Source organism: Nicrophorus vespilloides, unplaced genomic scaffold (genome assembly GCF_001412225.1).
Source record: "Nicrophorus vespilloides isolate i.1.1-1 unplaced genomic scaffold, Nicve_v1.0, whole genome shotgun sequence".
In the NCBI taxonomy this organism is placed as follows: domain Eukaryota; kingdom Metazoa; phylum Arthropoda; class Insecta; order Coleoptera; family Silphidae; genus Nicrophorus; species Nicrophorus vespilloides.
This window is the reverse complement of record NW_017099515.1, coordinates 101336-122100: the sequence shown is the minus strand read 5'-3', so window position 1 is coordinate 122100 and position 20765 is coordinate 101336. Positions and strand designations below refer to the sequence as shown.

General features: G+C 33.4%; 1 protein-coding gene across 1 annotated transcript in view; it reads left to right on the top strand.

Annotated features, from left to right (window-relative positions):
• The first annotated feature begins 680 nt into the window (after positions 1 to 680).
• LOC108564614 (connectin-like) overlaps positions 681 to 20765 on the top strand; it is a 95945-nt gene continuing 75860 nt past the window's right edge. Inside the window, exons 1-2 of the mRNA XM_017923714.1 lie at positions 681 to 715; positions 17334 to 18142. Of these exons, the coding sequence (XP_017779203.1) occupies positions 17339 to 18142 (804 nt within the window). The 5' untranslated portion in view covers positions 681 to 715; positions 17334 to 17338. The remainder of the gene's footprint in view (positions 716 to 17333; positions 18143 to 20765) is intronic.

The following is a 20765-nucleotide window of genomic DNA, read 5'->3' as shown; positions in this document are numbered from 1 at the left end:
ATATAAAATAAATAAAAAACATTTATTAAATAATATTTTATTATTATACTAATATACGTTTCAACCTATGATTAGTATCTCTTTGTAATGATTTTTAATAATTGGAGTTTTCAATATTATTTTAGTTGTTTTTACTTTTGTTTTAATTAACGTAATTATTATATATTTAAACTTTAAATTTCTTTACATTGTTATGCGTATATTTAATTATTTTTATTAACCTCGTAAGTTTCACTTAAATATTTCTGAATAATATTACAATTTTGTACAATATTTTTGTCCAAATATCCAATATTTTCGCTTGAAATTAAATTACTTTTATAATTTGTATTTTCTTTTCCAAGTAACCTAAAATAAATGTCTACAACAATCTCTTTTTTATGCATTTCTTATATAATCAATTTCAATATGCAGTCAGTTTAATATACCTCGCTTAAAGAGCACCTCGCATAAGGAGCCTTTCACTTAACGAGCAAATTAAAAATCGAGACCAAGTTATACTTTATTTTTCCGTCAAGAAACGCTTTATTGTATTTTACATTCGTTTATATGGGAAAAGTGTTTCACTATACGAGTAAAAATCCGGATCATAAGTTTAAGCGAGGTTCCACTATATTTCATTATACACTTGTTTATAAAACAAATCACATGAATTAAACAATCATATATTTTTTGTTACAGATCATTTTGCTAGAATCTTCATTTCATAAATAAGGTAAGTTAATTATTATTGCATTGTTTATACATATTTTTAAAATATTGAAAAAAATACAACTTTACCAAATGTTAAAGAAATGAAAACAATTATATTTTAGAAGATGCGATTAAAATAATAGTTTAGTTGTTACCATGGCAATAATAATGGAGTATACTACAATTAAATTTTATTTCACGTTTAGAGGAATGTCTGTTGACTATTCCGCTGGGTTTATTACGTGAAACCTCGTATGTGTGAGCCCGGCGCATCTGCCAAATGTAAACATTTAAGTAGAATAAACTCGAGTATTTCTCATTCAGTCGGAGCTTTTTTTGTCTTTGCTACCGGTTATTACCTTTCTAGATTATATCCGTATAGCACTGCAAACATAATTTAAGCATATGTCGTACATATGAAATTCCAATTTTGTTTTCAATTTGTCGTTGGGAATGGTGTGTGTTTCGCTTTTGTTGCAATGGAATATGAGATGTAGTCAGGAACGAGAAGCTGCGCAAACATGGCCATCAATAGAGTCGCAAAATATGTGCTGCATAAAAATAATTGAAGCATTATTGCGTGCCCCGGTATTTGCACAAGAAGGGTTCATAATGCGAGCGCAGAAACGCGACTTAAATATTTACAAAACCATCCCCGAATTGCATGGTGGGATGGTGAATTGTGTATCAGATTTCCGTTTCCCCTATGGAAGCCACTTTTCATCCCCCAATGTATGTGTTTTGTGCAAAATCCGTGCACATAGCCGGAGTATATCTGCTGTCTGTCATATAGCACGTGAAAACAAAATGATTAAATTGCATATAATGGGGACGCGCTGTATTTCCGATATAATCGATGGTTTAACGATGACGGAATTTTCGGTTTTTGGGTAGCTGTGGAAATATACATATTTTGGGGGGTGGTCTCCATCAAAAGTGCATTAGAGGGAGGACACGGTGGTGTTAAATGCCAACTCCCCAGGGCTAATTGACACATCAACACGTCGATGTGAAATATTGAAAAAATGTACGACACAGGGTGAGAGAAATGAGGATAAATACGAAATCGCGGGTGCAAAAAAAAATGCGGCGTATGATATGCACCATCGCACACTATTTTATTCAAAACTGTTCGATCGTGAACAGTTATGAGGTACGAGAAATGAAATGCAAAAAAATATATATAAAAAAAAATCCCAAATAAAAAGCAAGTTAGGTAAAAATGTTATTAAAGCCATTTTCATCACCATTATTTACTATTATTAACTAAACTCATTGCATTTAGTGGTTATGTGGTGTGGTTATGCAACTAATAAGCCAAACTTGAAATACAGTTTTCGTTACGCATCTTTTAGTTTAAAACAAGAAACAATTTAGCTATGTGGTATGAATGTACCAGTAACATAAAACACTAGCAAAATATGGTTATTCAGATTATGTAATAATCGCGCGGCGTCTATGAGACAGTAGTGGTAATAAAGCAATCGTATCTTTTAATACTGGAAAGATGGGACAACTTATGTACCTTGTTGATACTGATTGACGATTTGTAAAAGCACATAACGCCATTTTAGAGTAATGTGTTGAAGGATTAACAGCAAAATATTCTTAGTAGAGTCTTTCAGAGTAATGGTTTATAATATTTAACTTTACATTTTTTAAAAATATATATAATATTTTAATAATTAAAACTTACCCTTTTTGTGAAATTAAAATGAATCATCGTAAAAAGTTTTTAATCTAAAAAATGGAACAAATTTTCGAAAATTAACAATGGATTCATACAAAAACAAACAATCAGGAAAATTGTTACTTTTTTATAAAATAAACATGCTTAGAATGTAATATGTTATATTTTTCCACAATCTATTCAATAAAGTTGTTACGAAATGCCGCGCGAGTAACAGTTGGTAAACAAAAAATACTTTAACATGTCTAACTAATGTTCGTGATAGATATTTATTATATTAAATATGATTTACTACAAAATAAAAGAATATATTTTTTTAAATTTATTCATTTAACTTATTCTATTAAATGGATTTTAATATGGTAATAAATAATGGTTGAGTATGTTTGTACATTAGAAGTTCCATTACCGGTATGTTTAACGTCTAAGTTACTTTATCATACATCAAAAAACGGTATCCCGTTCGATCAGTCGAGAGAAATTTGATGTGAATCTCTTTTAAAATGGAAATGCGGGTGCTACTACTCATTCCCTGCAGACTTTGATCTATTAGGGATCGCTGCGAATTTATGTTGTGTAGCAACTACAACAGCAACATGGCAAAAAAAAAAGCCTTCTCCATAAAAGATGTTACATTGACAAGCCCTGGTTGCCTTCTGGAGCAAAACGAAAAGCAACAAAAAGGGGGAGCCCAATAAAAGCGCCGATGCTCTGGATGTGTCACGAGATTATTCGAGGAAAATTACTCGTCCTTGTTCCTTCCTTTCTTTGTTTCGTCGGCGTTCCGCGCGGACGACATTCCTCTGCGCAAAAGGTGTTCGAGGGGAATTTGAGGACGTGCAAAGGCGGAAAAACGAATGGGAGTTGTTCCTTTGACCGGAAACAGACACGGATATTGGAACACACGCGACGTCTGTTTAACATCGCGACATCCTTAATAAAGCACATTGTGAACGGATACGGAACGACCCAGCTTTTTCATCCTTGTTACTTTATATTTTGCAATATCATTTTATTCCTTCATTTACTATTATTTTATTTATCCTTCCATTTTTGCGGGCATTTCATTTACCTTGCAATATTTTTATTCATCCATATTTAAAAGTGGTTTTAAAACGTTTATCGTGTTACGTTTATATAGTACGGTTTCATCTATGAATATAAACGAATGTAAATACTACATTGGATACAATCGTTCATAAGTAAAATCAATCACAAAATATGCAGTTAGTTTATTTCTTTTTTCTATTTTGTTAGAATTTTATTAATTATTTTTCTATATTTAGAAATTTCTTAATAATAACAATATTTATTATACAAATTAGAGAAAAACCTTGCAATATTTTCATTCATCAATATATTTATTTCAAAAATGGATTTAAAACGTTTGTCATGTCACAATTAATACTTTATCGCTTTCATGAATTTAAAATTAAAATTCTACAACGGATACGATTTTGAATCAGGAATATAAATAAATTAAAATTGTCACAGAGAATTTACAGTTTATATTTTTGTTTTAATTTTGCTGAAATGTCTTTAATTATTTAATTATAATTTATAGAATGTTTTTTTAATGTAATAATAAATACAATTATATAAATAATTAATGATCTCATATTAATAATTACCAAATCAGAAAGTTAAATTTAAAAATATTTGTTTTGTTGCTAGTTTATTTATTAGTAATTGAAGTATTTTAAACACAAAAGATGTTATTAATTTTGTGAATTTCTTGATTATTAATAAAGATTAATAACATTGAAAACTCCTTAGTTATAATTTCTATAATAACATTTGTCTTTATGAGTTTCACTATAAATTATACTGAATTGCTTAGTTATGATTCCTGTGATGATATTCGTCTTTACGCGTTTCTACCATTAATAATACCGAGTTTCTTCTTCGCGCGAATTGATTCATTTGAATGAGGCGCAATTATGAAGTGCGCCCCCAAGTCGTTGGGGCGCGCCGCGGTCCCACATCCACCAGAATATGGAGCCATCGCGGGCGATAGGGCTAAGGGGATTAAGGTCGTAACTCGCCCGGGAGAAATATGAGCTGAGGGCAAATTGGGGAGCACCCGGCGTGCCGTCTTCTGGAAGAGAGACCTATCCTCCCAAACACACACATACAGACAGACGCCCGACGACGAAAACCCCTTTCCTCCGGTCTTCGGGGAATGCAGTGCAATCGAAAAATTTAAATCTCGAAATTGCAAGAACCATCCGTCCTCCCTCCCTCACTCAACTCAACTCGCTCACTCAACTCAAATGAAATGATTCTGTAGAGATTCATTCGTTTTAAGTTCATTTAGGAAATTCAACTAATTCAGCACTGTTTCCATTTACGTAAATCCACTTAACTCGCTCGGATTTATTTGACTCTCGCATGCCCAGATTATTATATAGATAAGTGATAAATTTCCCAGATATGCTGCATATAAAATTAATTGTTCAACTTAAATTGCATTCAACTTGTCTTATTTAATATTTGATGATGTTCTATTACATTTTAAGCTAAGTTTCTACATTATTGCTTTATTTTTCGTAATTTCATTATTATAAAATAAGTACTATAAGTATATTTATTTTTCAATACTAAAAAGTAATTATTCTGAATCTAAATGGAATATATTTCCATGTTTCTGAATATATATAAAACATGGAGATTTTTTTTAGAAATCGCATTATACATGATTTGATTTACAATTTGATTCCACTCCGGTCTTTCCATATTGTAACATCAAAAGATTATCAACAAAAAGCAGAAACAAAGTATGAGTATAATATTCCCGGGATAATGAAATCCCGTTCGGATCTGTATCAGGTCTAATGTAATTACTTATATCCGGAGTTCCTTAAGACATAAAATCTTCTCAGATATTCAATTTGGCCGTAAAATTGAAAGATGTATTATAAAAAGCAAAATTAGTTTACGAATCTGTTCATATCCGATATCAATTTATTTCAATAATACGAAGCTGCCTTTTAATCAAATATGTTTGTCTTTGAAACGTAATTGTTTTCTGTACAGAATGTATAGTATTTCAATTCTATTGTATAATTATTTGTTGGTTAGTTTGCAAACGCATACGAGGTGTGCTGTGTTAATTTGAATTTTTCATTAATTTCGGGTTTGCAATTAATTTGACCGGCGGCTGCAACCGTTCAATCTTTTCAACTGTCCATCATTGCGATCGCTGCGGAATTACGTGGTTTGGTTTGAATCCCAAAACCATTTTCTTTGTTCCTCGAAATTGCGCACCGCAACATAAATCCCAGCTCAAACCATAAAACGAAGCCATTGTTCTAATTGCACACTATTCAATTGCGATATTTATATTTAGATCCATGTCCATCAATCTACTGAGGCAATACGCTAAGTGATATACAATATTGGATGTGTTATGTTTGACTGTTTCAAATGTGAAATTTACCTTTTTTAAAAAGAGTACAATTAAATTAATAAATTACGAAATAAGTTTGATGGTTTTGTTGTTCAGCATCCAAATAACTATATTACTTGAGTTAAGATATTCAAATATAATACTTCACATACAATTATATTTTATATTGCATTGATGTAGTAGTAACTAAAATACTTGATTCTTTATATTTTCGTATGAGAAAGGACTTTTCTATTTTTATACCATTTTCATCAATCCGCCTTGGAGTTGTAAGATGGGTTTGCGGAGACCAACAAAACGTGTGGCCTATGAGGGATGATTGAAGTTCCTGGTGAACGAAGGGAGTGGAGCTTTATGAAGAAAGATTTGTATTTCGGATCCCCCTTTATTTTTCGCGTCGCGATTAATATTAAAGTGGTCCCGTTTAAATATATTCAAAGATTCCTGGGTGATATTAAAACCTTTTGATGTGTGCGGCCGCACACCACCATCTCCGAGGATTAATCAACATCGGAGACGTGCCATTTGGGGGGGGAATCGTCATCGCAGTTTCCGTCATCATCATCATGGCAATATCATCGTCATGTTTATCGCGTCTCCCGCACGCGCCTCAGCTCAGATTGGCCCCGCCATGAATTGCAATTGAAATCAATTACAACTAACCCACCCTTCGTTCCTCTAGGGATGAAGGGCTGCACATGAGGTGGATAGAGGTTGAGGTAGATGGAGGCGGAGGAGAAGGCGTCCCCGGTTCGCAGTTCGCATTTCAACCCCTTATGCAAACCAAACCCGCTCGGCCGGAAAGGCGGACGGACGGACGCGTGGGTCGATATCCGGTGAGGAGTGTCGAGAGGCAAATTGTGCGACAACAATCGTGTAATTAGATCTAATCACAAATCTGGCCTAATTGAGGTGCTCCTCTCATCGCGCTTCCTCTTTTTCCTTTGCTAAAATACCCTTAATTCAATTTGTAATAGAGACGAAAACTTTTCGCAAATAATTAAATCCGAGCGTTTCAATGTAAACTTGTACCTCGAATCCTTATAGTCTGATAATTCATCATTACGCTAACTTCATTGCGGTTTAGGTATTCAATTGGCTTGACCAGTTGAGGAGGTAATTCCGGAGCCAAATTACGTAATCCGGAAATTGTTGTGGAATATGATATAATTAACCTGCATGTTGTTTGAGTGGATTACTTAGGAGTCATCGGTTTACGTTCTGATGTGAATCATTAAATTACAAACTCAAGTAATGTAAATAACATTTAATTAAATTTAAACAAAACAACATACTTAAGCTACAGTTAATTTTTATATTGAATTGATAACATAAGCTTCGACCGGAGATGTTAATATTGGGTTTACATGAGACGTGACTACCGCTAGAGTGATACTCAATAGCGCCACAATATATGTTGGTAAATGTTGCGCAATGCGACCCAAGCATTAGATATACAGCGTCTATGACATTGTACTACTTGCACTTAGTTTCATGTTTGTTTTCGTTGAAAATAACTTCTCCGAAAATGACATACTATCAATTTTGTATTTTTTTAATTCTGTCAAATTCATTAATTAAATTCATCTGTCAAATAATTAATCGATTTAAACTCTGTCATGATCGAAAACTAGTATGAACAAATAAGGAATAATAGTATTATTTGCATGAAAATGATTAGGATTTACATAGATGTAAATATAAAGTTTTGCAATTCGAATTGAAATCTTCAAAGAATCCTTGCACGCTTGTTTAGTTATTTTCAAGAACCAATTCACGTTTTTGTGAAACGCCGTGTTATAATTCAATCCGAGAGACGGCGAAGGAGATTTTGCGTCCAATTTGCGAAAAGAAAAAGGAAATACTTTGCAAGAGCGACGACGTAAGTAGCTTATTAAAAATATGCTACAAATTTTCATTACGCGAATTATTCCGGTATGGCAAACAAAACAAAGTGGCCCTGCATTAAAGCCCTTTTTTTTCTTGTATTTATGCTACTTAATCATGTCCTGGAATGAAAGGAAACAAGTAAATTGTATGCGGCGAAAACAATTTTTTGTGATTTTGTACTCACAAATACATATATTTAATTTTAACAAGATCAAGAAAATCAGAAAATGTAAAATCAACATTTTTATGAAAATTTGAATTTGATAAATATTTATATGTTTTTAAGCCCGGAAATGAAAACAATTATCTATAAATTTAAGGATTTCAGTGTAAGAAAAAAATTAATTTTGATAAAATATGCATTAGGAAATATCAGATATTTGAAATTGAATGGATTCAACATGAAAGTTAGGATATTCGCGCGCCTTTTCAAAATAAATAATGTCTCGCATGGGCGGGGGAGCGAAATGGAAGATATAATAGAATTTCCTCCGGTTGGAAATTAAAACTTTGCAAAAATCCTGATGCGAGAAGTTCGCCCTTCGCCACCGATGCCTTTGTTCTTTCTCATTGTGATCGGGATTGTTGACGACAGAGCTTTTAGCGAGATCCATCATTTACTTAGAGAATTTTTGTTTTCGATTCGGTAACGAGCAGTGAACGAAGACCAAAACAAAGAGGATGATGCAGAAAAAGAAGCTAACAAAAAATATGTACGTATAGAACATACGCAAGAATAAAAAAAAATAACTAACAACATCAAAAAAAGTGGAAGGAAGAGGGATCGAAGAGGAAGAGAAGATGGGAACTATATTATCGCTGTTGCCTTGTTCGCTCCACTTTCGGGGATTATGGAGGTATTCACCCTCTTGTCACGAAAAGCTTTTATTCCGGATATATTTAATAATACGCCTATACATCTTTTTCTCTGCTCTCATATATATAGTTTCCATCTTTTTTTTTTAGTGGAGGCACCGGGAAAGTCAATAACATCATTTAATAGATAATAAAAGTGCACAAAGCGACAATAAAATTCTTTCTTGTAAGCAAGTCGCTTTTTCCCATTCATATATATCTGTCACGGTTTATATATTTTTCTCTTCCTGCTTTTCTTTCCAGGAAGCTTAATGTTATAAATAGGCTTGATGCTGTCGTACATTTCATCTGTCACGGCAGAACTAAATGAAAAACAACGGGGAGAGAAAAAAAATGCAATCTATCAGAAAATTTAGCACTTGGAGGTAAAGTATACATTCCATATATACAAAACCCCGTCGTTCCACTCCTCCTCACATACAATATTAATAAGCAAAAGTTTCTGGCAATGCAAACTTTGCAGACGCATAAGAAGCTCATGCTGGTAATAATTTTCGTGTCGACTCTACGATAGAACCCAGACTCTCCAACCAATATTCCTTTTGTTTCCATCGATTCGCTAATTCGGAGTGGAGGCGGGAGGGAGGACCACGAGGGGTGGTGAATGCAGAGAGGTGAAGGGTGAGTGCAAAGGGCTGAAAGAACACGACCTCCATTAAAATGTTAACCTGGGGCCCTTCACGCCTAATGGCAAGATTAAAACCGTCAAGATGGATCATGGAGATTTGCTGGAGGGCACTCGGGCGAAATTTAGAATTCCTCGAAAGAAATGCGGGTCAGGAAGAAAAGCGTTTCCTGCCCCTGCCTTCAGATGCTTTCTTTTATTTTTATTCGAGGAATACATTCTACCAATTAGCGGCTTGGCACTGAAACATTCTACACCCCTTTCAAAAAAGTAGGATGATTGTATCCATTTTATAAAACGAGAAATATAGATGATAATACTTAAATTATTTATATCAGCATTACAAAAATAAAATACAATGGATAATGCAAAGGAATACTATAATTAATATTAATTTAATATATTAATGTTTTCACTACTCATTTTATTTTTCTTTTCCCATGATTAAACGCCATGATTAAACTAAATATTTAAGATATAAAATTAATATTAATATTAGTAGGGACAGCGACTTAAGGCTTCTAACAATGATTATGTGCTTTCAATATTATAATATCTTTCGACTTCCTATATATATCTTTCAATCGTCTTGCCTCTATCCCTACTTCTCTCAATTCTCTATGAATGACTTCTTGGTCTTCTTCTCTTTCGTTCATCTTCCGCTATTGTGTGAGTGATTCTCATAAATCTTGATTTGAACTAAGCTTATGTTTTTAAAAGTTCATATTTTTATGTTCATTTATTTCTATTTTGACTTGCTTATATGAATTGTTTCAAAGTAAATTAGTACAATACTAAAATATACAAAATATAAATTAGCAACAATAAGGTATATTGTCATATATAAACTTACAAAAAGTATTAATAACAGAGTTTCAGGTACAAATATGAAATATCTTATAAAAGGAATTGATGTGACTAAATTATTAAATATGACCATTGCAGAATGTTACATTTATTTAATAATGTAGTTAGTGAGTTTAAATGTTTATGGATATAATAAACTACCTGAGGGGCATCATAAATATAATAAACTTCAAAAATACTTTAAAAGAAGTTAGTAGAAGAAAAAGATAACCCAACAAACATGTATTACTAGAGATGCCGGCCCTAAGGACTGCCAAAAGGACTTTTGCAATGTAAGTCGAACTATGAACTAAACTTAAAAGAACGCATTTATTAAATAGCATCGACTGAAATAAATTGCTGAACGATATAAATATAATAAATTTAAAAACCTAACTTGGAAGAAAATTATGATAAAAGTAAGAGCATATGTATATAAACTAATTAAGTAATTAGACTTTTGATAAATGATCAATCTATTTGACTATAATTCTAGAGAGAACTGTAACCAATTAGCAATGACACAACAATTTGACCATTTGTTTTTCCTTTTTCTATTGATTTAAATTAACTGCGGGTGTTTACTCGGAACGAATGCACGCGTCTCACGCACCCTTCGGACAAACTCCCCGAGGTGCATTACCTGACGCCACCTGTAATAAACCACGAAATAATCGCTACGAAGTGGACGCTTTATCCATTGTTGTTTTCCGTCCTTTTTGCTGCCTTTCTCTTCATGTCGTATATTTCTGATATGTACACAAGCGTCTGCACGAGCGATTCCTTTAATTTTCTGCATTGTTCCAGGAACACGGCAATTCCACGATCAAGATAAGCAAAGTAGAGTGGCAAAAAAATTATAAAAGCAACAATGCAAAACGCGCATTTTCTCCCCGCCGACTGAAATTTATTAAGACTTATTCAAGCAATATAAAAGTACAGCTGAGGTAATATATTTTATACCAGACATATATACCTCTTGTATTATATTATTTTTTGCTTTAGTTTCAACGAAATAGAATTAATATAGAGGTGGAAATGTGCATGTGTCACCATCTACGGCCGTGAAATAAAATTGAGTTATACGGACGGTCATAATAACTCGCCATGCTTTTATTTCTTCAGACTTTGAGAAATTGATCAAGAGCGGATCGCAATTTGCATTTATCGTCGCTTTAATATTTAATGCTCCAAAGTTTTTTATTCAACGTTTAATGGATTTCTGATACAATTCCTTAAAAGAAAAGTTTTTTGTAATTTTTAACGTCGATTCTAAACTATTTAATACTACTTAATCATTGTAAACTTCTTTGATACTTTTGTAAAAGATATAGAATATTTTTAAAATTATATACAGCAATACCTCGCATAGTACGGGTAATCGTTGTATCAAACAGGAGTAACAATGGCATTAAATACGTACAATATTGTGTACTACTACTTTTTTCAAAATTTATTTTCATTTTGCTTAATTAAAATTTTACTTAATTATAACTAATTTTCTATAATATAAAATTGATTTTATTTATTCTTTTGTATGTTTTACAAAGTTAATTATTTGAATCTTTATTAGTAATATACATTTTCATAAATTATCTTCTTAAGAAAATTAAAGTATTCGAAACAAGTAGTAGTTCTTGTTTACCTTTTGTTTTCTCTTGTTATTTACAAGTAGTTTTATAATAGTTTAATACTCCATATTAATTTTGCGTTGCATCACGTTCAGTTTATTTTTTGTAAGTCTTCTCCGAAACTTTACGCGGAACTTTTCTGCATAAAAGTAATTGGGGTTGTAATGAGGGTGGAAATAAAAGGGGTTGAAGGCAGTGGCGGTGGCTAATTTTGTGTTAAAATCCGCGCAGAAGTTCGCCGCGAAGTGCAATAAAATGTTTATTATGTAGGAACACGTTTTTAGAGCGACTGCGAAGGTCCCACCCGCTTTTCGGAACAAACTTTACAGCACGATTTTCCGGTCTAATTTGATATTAAAAAGTCTCCAACTACTGTAAATTGATGGATATGTGCACATGCATTCGGGAACGGACTAAATGCGAATGGAATTTATAAATTACTTTATGCCCTTCTGAACCGTTCGTTCGGTTGTTAAGCTATTATCGTTACAAGATTGAACACGCGAAACGCTTTTTACTGTGCAATGACAAAAACGCACTCAAAGTCTATTCGTGGAAGCAAATTATACGACAATTTCCATATGACCTGGCATATCATCTGGTATTGTTATATATTACCTTATTTTAATATATATAGTCTAAAACTAGAACAACTATTTACGAAGTACTGCAAGCAATTCAAGACCTTGAGATATAATAATTAAAAAGATTTGTTAATTAAAAAGTATTTGTTATTACTTTAAACAACAATCGGCCTCATTCGCGAAAGACTTTTATTTGCAGACAACAAACACATGTTCAAAAACGAACACCTTTTAGTCATATTAACGTTATTTTTAGGAACTAGGAGAAAAAAAGTGAATAACAAAATTTTATAAAAAAGGAATTGTAAATATTCTGTCTCATGCATTTTACTAACCTGTACCTAATCTAGAATATAATAAAAACTTTTTGTTGCTGTTAATTCATTAAATTGTAAAAAAAAAATATAATATACCCAAAAATACCATTTGAATCGAATGAAGCCAGTGTTAGTATCATGAAATTACCAAATTGATTCAAGAAATAAAAGAGTAATGTCGTTCTCACACATTTGATTTTTTTTTGGATGGAAATTCATCATTCTGATATGACACATTAGAGTTGGGGGTTGTTGAACACTATGGAAGATTGTATCGCTTCGGCGATCGTGGGTGCGTTATTTTTTTTTTTAATCACGTAATTGCAAACCGCCTCCTACCCCCGAAATTTCCGCTCCACAGGAAGAGATAGAACCATATCGAGGGGGTGGTAATTAAGGACTTTTAAGTATTTCGGATGTACGACCCAACCCCATTCAACCACTCGAGCGACAGCCGAAATTAAATATCTACGATTATTATTAAATTTCATATCGCACCCCTTGTAAAACATAAAACAACCCTTGTTTAGCTTTTAATTTGATCGCACATGATATGATTTTTTTTAATGAATCATTTTATAGCCAGGGTTATTTTTATATACATTATTTAGATGTATTGTTAATAATAATCATTGCTACTTTAATAATCTAAACCAGTGGTTTCCAAAGATTAATTACGAAGTCAATTTCAAAAATTTGTTCATATGTTATGAGATGGCTTCTAAGCTTTTTCACATTTGAAGAGCAGGGGTAACTTCCAGGATTATTATGGTTACATCAATGATTAGCATAAATTCCAATATCTTTTTTGCACCTCACCTTGAACTGTTTCTCTTAAAAAAAATATGCAAATTTAAAAAATCAACTTTTGTATACTATATATTTTCTTAATTTTCTATCCAGTAAAATGCGAATCTTATACATGAATTCAACTATACGATGCTAAAAATGATTATAATTTACAAAGTAAAATTCTCGATAGGAGATTCCTCTTTTCATATTTAACTCTGTCCTTTCGTTAATATATACGTATATGTATATTGTACAGCACGGTTTCGAAATAAAATGTTTTTGTCAGTACAATTGGCATAAAAAGAGCCAGGCTTCAACAAGGAACAGAAGTGGAATACACAATAAGCAGAGCTTGTTAAAAATTTCCAGCTGCACGTTCAGTTTTCCATCATTATTGTTGTTGCCTGCCTTTTGCAAAAAAAAAATAGTGAATGCATATGCCTGGCTCTACGTGTGTTCTATTATGTCATCGCATCTTGTTCCGCTTTTACAAAACTTTTATTATGTACGATCAAAATTATTAATAGAAAAATGATAATAATATTTATTTCTACAACTGATCAATTATAAAACGAAAAAATAATAATAACATTTCTTTAGTTTTCCATCAAATTATAATGTATTATTGTCAAATTAAAATATATAAAATTTTGCTTATATTTTGATAAGTTAATAAAACATAAAATGTATTAAAAAAATTAAAATCTTTTGTATTTTCTCTATTTTGAGTTATTGTCTGTTACTCGTGCGGCATTTCGTAACATTGTTACACGCGTGGCGTCTGAGAAGCATCATTAAATATTACGTTAGTAATTAATTAATAAAAATATACAAAAAAACATCTCTGCATCGTTTGTTTCTGATTGTTTGTCTTTGTCTGATTCCATTCCTTATTTTTGTTGAGTCTCTACGTCCAGTTAATTTTTATATTATTTTAAAAAAATGGTAAAGTAAATTATTATCAAAACCACTACTCGCTTTTATAAATATATAGTCAGTATGAAAAAGGTACAAAGGTCGGGGTTGCAAAAGTTATGGTTGCTTTGTACCCATTGGCGACTCACATACGGAATAACGGAAGGTTAATAATAGGAATTATGTTTTTTTTTGTTTACTTTTAGTTTTGTTACGTTATTTTTTCTTGTAAGCACAAGTCACAGATGCATTTGATTTTTCTTGTTTCAAATAGCTTTAAATTATTGCAAATTAAACGTAGATTGTTGGTAAGGTAAATTTACTGTAAAATATGTACAAACATAATACATTTCCTGGTAGTATATAAGTAATAAATAATCGTGTGGATTCAAGTAATGTAAACGCAATATTCGCATAGATTTTTATTTAATTATAGGTTGGCATGAAAGAGTCTCTCGGCTCTGCTTCGCAGCACAAGCAATAATTCTCAAGCACTGACAAAGTAATTGGCGTCCGTCCCCCCTCGTTGTCGGGGTTCCAAACCCCCCATCGTAATTCCCCCCTCGTATCTCAAGCCGACCCCCTAACCCCCCCATCACGAAAAATAATAATTATAATATTGTGATTTATGCGCGTTTCATTCGCTCGTTCTTAACTCTGCTAGAAGCAGAACCTACTACTAAAGGAAAACAATATTTGCATGCTAGATTGTATTGCGGATCGGATAAAACGGAATTTACGAGCGCCGTGGTAAATATGAATTGTGTCGAAACTCTTTCACCCCCGCCGGCCTATATGATGCATTGTCGGGAAATTTGTTGTGGGCCGAATTAATAATAGGGGTTGGAAGATTCCAAGGCGCGAAGATAAATCCCCACGGCTGTAAAGATAAAAGCTCGCAACTTTTCATGCGCAACTTGACGCACGTATAAACGTAATAACCGTCGTCTTAATAAACATGTTTATAAAAGCTTCTCCTTTTTTCTCTTTCTTCTCTCCGTTTTACTTTCTCCCCCAGGCTTCTTGTTTCTACAGTTTTCAGCGTCTGCGGGAATCCGAGAGATTAGGTCGGACCGAACTTAATTTTAAAGAAACTACAGTTATTTAAAATATCTTTGCTTTTTCTACAACTTCATATTAATTTCTTGAAACTTCTCTAGTGTTGCTTTAAAGAAAAGCAAGATTGGATCAACACAGGATTGAGTTCCTCATAATTAAACATAAATATTTTATATTTAAGATATGTAATGTGATGTAAGAGGACTAGATTTGAAATGTCATGTGTCCCATTTCGCAACATTTCCTATTTTTTGTTTCATTTTTGCGGATGGATCGTTCCTATGAAAATTGACCTGTCGTGATTTATGTGAAAAGGCTCGCATAAATATCACCGACACCCTCGTATCCGTTCCGAACAAACGGCGCCAAAAACTTCGCACTTTCATATTTATTCATACATATATATATTCTGACCTTTTGTGCCAATGACCTGCACACGCACAAACCAGAAAAGAAAACTTGCAAGTTTCATCGTTTTTCTCTCTCTTCTAAGCAGTTCCTTATAGAAATCCCCAAAATGTTAACGCTTACCATGCAAACTGCCCCCAAGGTTCAAAGATTTTCCAGAAAATATTTCCCTCTGCACATCAAAAGCACATAACTTTTTCTCTCGATCTTTCATACTTTATTTCCAACTTAGATAAATGTCATTTTTTTATATTATTTTTACTCAAGTTGATTCTCATTATAATTTAATTAAAGCCATGCGCACATGTTCATAACAAAGCTATTATGAAATGCATTCGTTAACTGTTCACGGTTTGGTGGATGCGCCGGGAAACGTACGAAACTTTCCTCCTAAAATAGGTCATCGTTAATACAGTCTATCTTGCACAATTAGCGAATGCTCTGAGCTTCACGTGAATAATAAGTCTTTGTGCAGGATCCACGGCGTGCGCAAAAGTGCAAATGCTGCTAAAGAAATAAAATTTCTCCACTAAAGTAAGTAAAGACGAATAATAAAAAAAAAGATTAATAAGAGGAAGTTGAAAAATACTATACGAAAATAATAAAGCTCGCGTCGGCGAAGTCGGCCATTAGTATGTATGATGATAAAAAGGAGAGATTAATTATTTTCTTTTGCTTCTTTCATCTTTCTGATTAAGAAAAAACACGCTTCTTTTGCCGTGTTCTGTTGTGTTGAGTCAATTAAGGGCTTTCAGGTACTGAAATTTTCGCGCGAGCATTAAACTTTTGAAAAGCGCGAAATTAACGTTCCGGTATTAACTCGTCCATAAAAGTTATCCTGGCCCCCCAGTTATTGCCTCATTACGTGATCGTTTCGAGCGGTCGACCCGAGGTATTGTAGCATAATTGAAACATATTTTGGCTGTACATATTTTATCGTTTTACTTCCACATCAAATTTAATCGCTTCAAAAATATAATATATAAATATTTTCATTGAAGAAAATATTTACCTTAAATACAAACATAGTTTATTTGTAGTTGATCATTTAATAATAAATTAAAATTAATCATTAAAATAATAAAAATAAATATTACTATTAATATTTGTGAATAAAAGCTATTTTAGTAACCTGATTAAAACATGTATATAGAACAAGATTAGGAAGTAAGTTTTTGATTTGCTCTCTCATATATAACAATATACAGTTTTATACTAAGACAACTATTGGACTATTTCTATATTTAATATTTATTAAGTAGTATGAAATATGTGTTATTGGAAATGTGCATTCTCCATAGTTCGTAAATAAAATTACCTGCAATACATGGAATAGTCCGGGTTCCACCACAATCCATGGTGTGACTGGCGAGGGCTTTGGTTACGTAGATGAGGGTGGAGAAGGGGTTTTGTAGCCGGTTTACGGTCGAGTATTATTATCCGGGCTAAATAATTAAATTGTTGGGATAGACGTGTATAATAACATTGGATCAATTGCAATTAACATGTTTGGGTATATGGTTTGATTGAAATTGGCCCTCGATGTATGTAGGTATCTATAACAATTTGTGTACATGGGCTTTTAATTAATTTTGCAGGCAGAATGCGGATGTTCGGATCGACGGTCGTTATCCTCGTCCTGGCGATGGTCCTTGTAGCTGAATGCGCTACAAGAAGCAAGGACAAGGACAGGAAGCAGAAAGAGCGCAGCAAAAGCGTGTCCATTGGAAAGAGCCTGTGCAACAACGAGGAGCCAGATGAGCCGATTCATTGCTTCTGCGATGGCCACGACATTCCTGGAAACGTCACCTCAGCCGAATGCTGGATTTTCAGTAATAAACTAACTAAGGACTATTTGGGCTGGAATTATTTCAATAGTCAACCTCATATCGAGAAGATGAAGATATTGGTCCGTCCCAATGGTAATTTGAGTTTCGTGCCGACGCGCGCTCTGCGACACCTGAACGAACTCAGGAACTTCCAAATCACTTATGCAAGCATTGACGAAATACATCCTTACGCTTTTGCTAATCTCTCTCAACTTGGTAAACTCGAGTTGACCAGGAACAAAATAGTCACTTTGAACCATCATGCCTTTGCTCATCTCCACAATCTCAGCGACATCAATTTGGATGAGAACAGGATCTCAGAACTGCAGCGAGACGTTTTCGTCGATCTACCCATTTTGCAAACGCTCTTTGTAACGAAAAACAACTTGAGTGTCATTCAGGAAGGAGCGTTTAAGCACTTAGCTAAACTCTTGGAACTCGAACTCGCCAACAACTACATTAGCGTCCTCACCAAGGACACATTCACTGGACTAGGAGAACTCAAGAGGTTGGACTTAAGCTACAACAAGATCAGCATGTTAGGAGATCTGACTTTCGCCGAATTATGGGTCCTAGAGGTGAGTCTCTCAAGTTCATAATTGAATTCAATTAATATTCATCCCTTAATTGAAATAGATATAGAATTAAATCGATAGTACATTTCAGTTATATTTGGATTTGAAATTTGTTCGCACAAGTGTCCGTCCATCATATATGAAAATAGAATTTAACAGTATGTAAATTCACATTTCAGCAGCATACACTGCTCGATAATAGAAAACAAGATCTACAATACATACAATCTCTTGGTGTGCGCCGGATGTGTGAGTTTGCCAACGTTAAGTACTTCGGAGCGTGCGATTTTATTATGCAAAATAGCGTGTAAGCGGTGCGTAAAAGTGCTGTTGTTTCAGGCTCTATGAATACATGCATGGTGAAATGAAAGAAACCGGGTTGAGGGTAGAAAAATGCTCAAATATTGCAGTCAGCTTATCTTGCAACCTCTTCCCCGGGGAATGCATTATACTGAAAGAAACAAAATTGTCTGGTTGTTAGTATTAAGATGTTTATAGTTTTGGTAAATTGAGCATAAGCTGTAACATCAAAAATTTACAAGAAATTAACGTTTCTTCAATTATTATTTGTCAGCAACTTCAAAAAAATAGTTTAGTTCAATTTATACTTTTGTAACTTCTGTTATTAAACTGAATAAATTATTATTAGACATTCTTCATGATTTTAATAGTTAGGTTAGATTTGGTTAGGTTATGTTATGTTATGTTAGATTATATCGTGTGAACATTTTTAGTATGAGATGGTTATAACCTATAATTAGGTCTATATACAAGACATAATGCTAGATCTATAATGATTAATTGTATTTGAACAGAACAGCAAACTAATTATATGTTCGACCTATGCAAACTTAAGCAATTGGAATTACGATCAAATGTAGTTAATATATGTATATGTATATTGCTTAATTCTCTCAAGAATTGCATGGTTTTTAATAAAACAGCAAAAAGGAGAGCGTTCAGTCGTAAATAATGATCAAGTTAAAATGTCTGGCACACAATAAATTCCCGTTGGCAATTTAATAACGACAGCAAACTTCTATTATCGACTCCCTCTCTTCCCGCGAAACACTATATTTTTATATTTACGAGACGCACCATCCCCCATTTCCGCACTGCTGTACGCGTCGGCACATACACAAAGCTTGCAACCCTAATCTCTATAAACTGACCCGAATTTGTTCATATAAACCAGACAAAACTCAATTTTCCTCGGCACCAAGAACTGGGGCATCCGCGGTGCAAGGATGGACAGAGATAGGACGAGAGAGAGAGACAGAATGGGATGCTTTTCATTACAAAATAAATTGCTTTAATTAAAGCGATACACTTTTGCCGATTTTTTCGACCCCGATACCCTGAAATGAGTTACAACCCCGAATCGAATACGGCAGGATGCACAGCTCACTCATCTGCAGCTCACCTACAGAAATGGCGCATGGATTTACGTAACGCAACAACAATGGGGCATTTCCGGAGCACGTAACATATTTTCGTTTGTTTCCATTCTATTTCTCTCTTTGTGCTCATCTCTCTCTCTTTCCTGCATCGTTATTAACGTTGGCAATTGTGTAAATTCAAAATATGCAAATCAGTGGAGGCATTATATCCATTGTGCTGCTTTATCTCGGGTGCGTACACATGCAAAGCATCTTGACAGATTGGGTACAATTAGAGGTCGAGTCTATACTTATAATACACTCAGAACAACAACAGAGATTGTATACATCGCGCGCACATATACCACCTACCTAGGTATAAGCATAGCCTACTCGAAATGCTCTTCCAATCTCAACATATCTTTCTCTCTCTCTCTCTATAACATCATCTCTATCTTCTTCCCTCTACTCCTTCATGTAGATTCGCGCGTGAGAGTTAATTTTCCTATACCACAAAGAGCAACTTGATACAGGCCATAAACCATCGAAGTTTCACAAACGCATCATCTTACGCGGTTGATTACACGCGGAACCCGTACAATACATACCTACATCCGTACATCTATACTCACACAGACACATTTACATACTGTAGGTATATATGCACAGACCGACACATACCACCGTGAACAAGCCGACTTTGCGTTTCCTCCAGAACCGCCACCGCCGCAACAACGCAATTACATAATCGCATCCGTGAATTATGCACGGAATAATTGTTCAAGTGGCTCATTTTCTGCAGAACAATACATATTATGCACAGTTGTAATTTAGTAACTTACTTTTTGTTGCAACCTGCATAGTCATTTCAAACAGAATTGTAGCATACAAGATAGTATTATATCTCTAGAATAATTTTATAAAGAAATTATTATATTATAAGAAGTCAAATTAATAATATTCATATGACTAGTATTTAGTCTATTATGAAGTATGAAAAGTAATTTTATTTATTTTAGAGGTGGAAGTGTTATATCCGACTCGTCGTTTTATGAAAGTCAGGGAACTGTAAAATTCTAATTTTCATATATATGTAATTTTTTAAATTGAAAAATGTTTTAACTTTCTTGATCGTTTATTTCTTTTATCATGATTTTTATCAATGATTCTGAAAAATATTTAAATATACTCATAATTGATGTTAGAAATTATGAAAGTTTTAATTTAAAATTGATGTATTTTGTCGT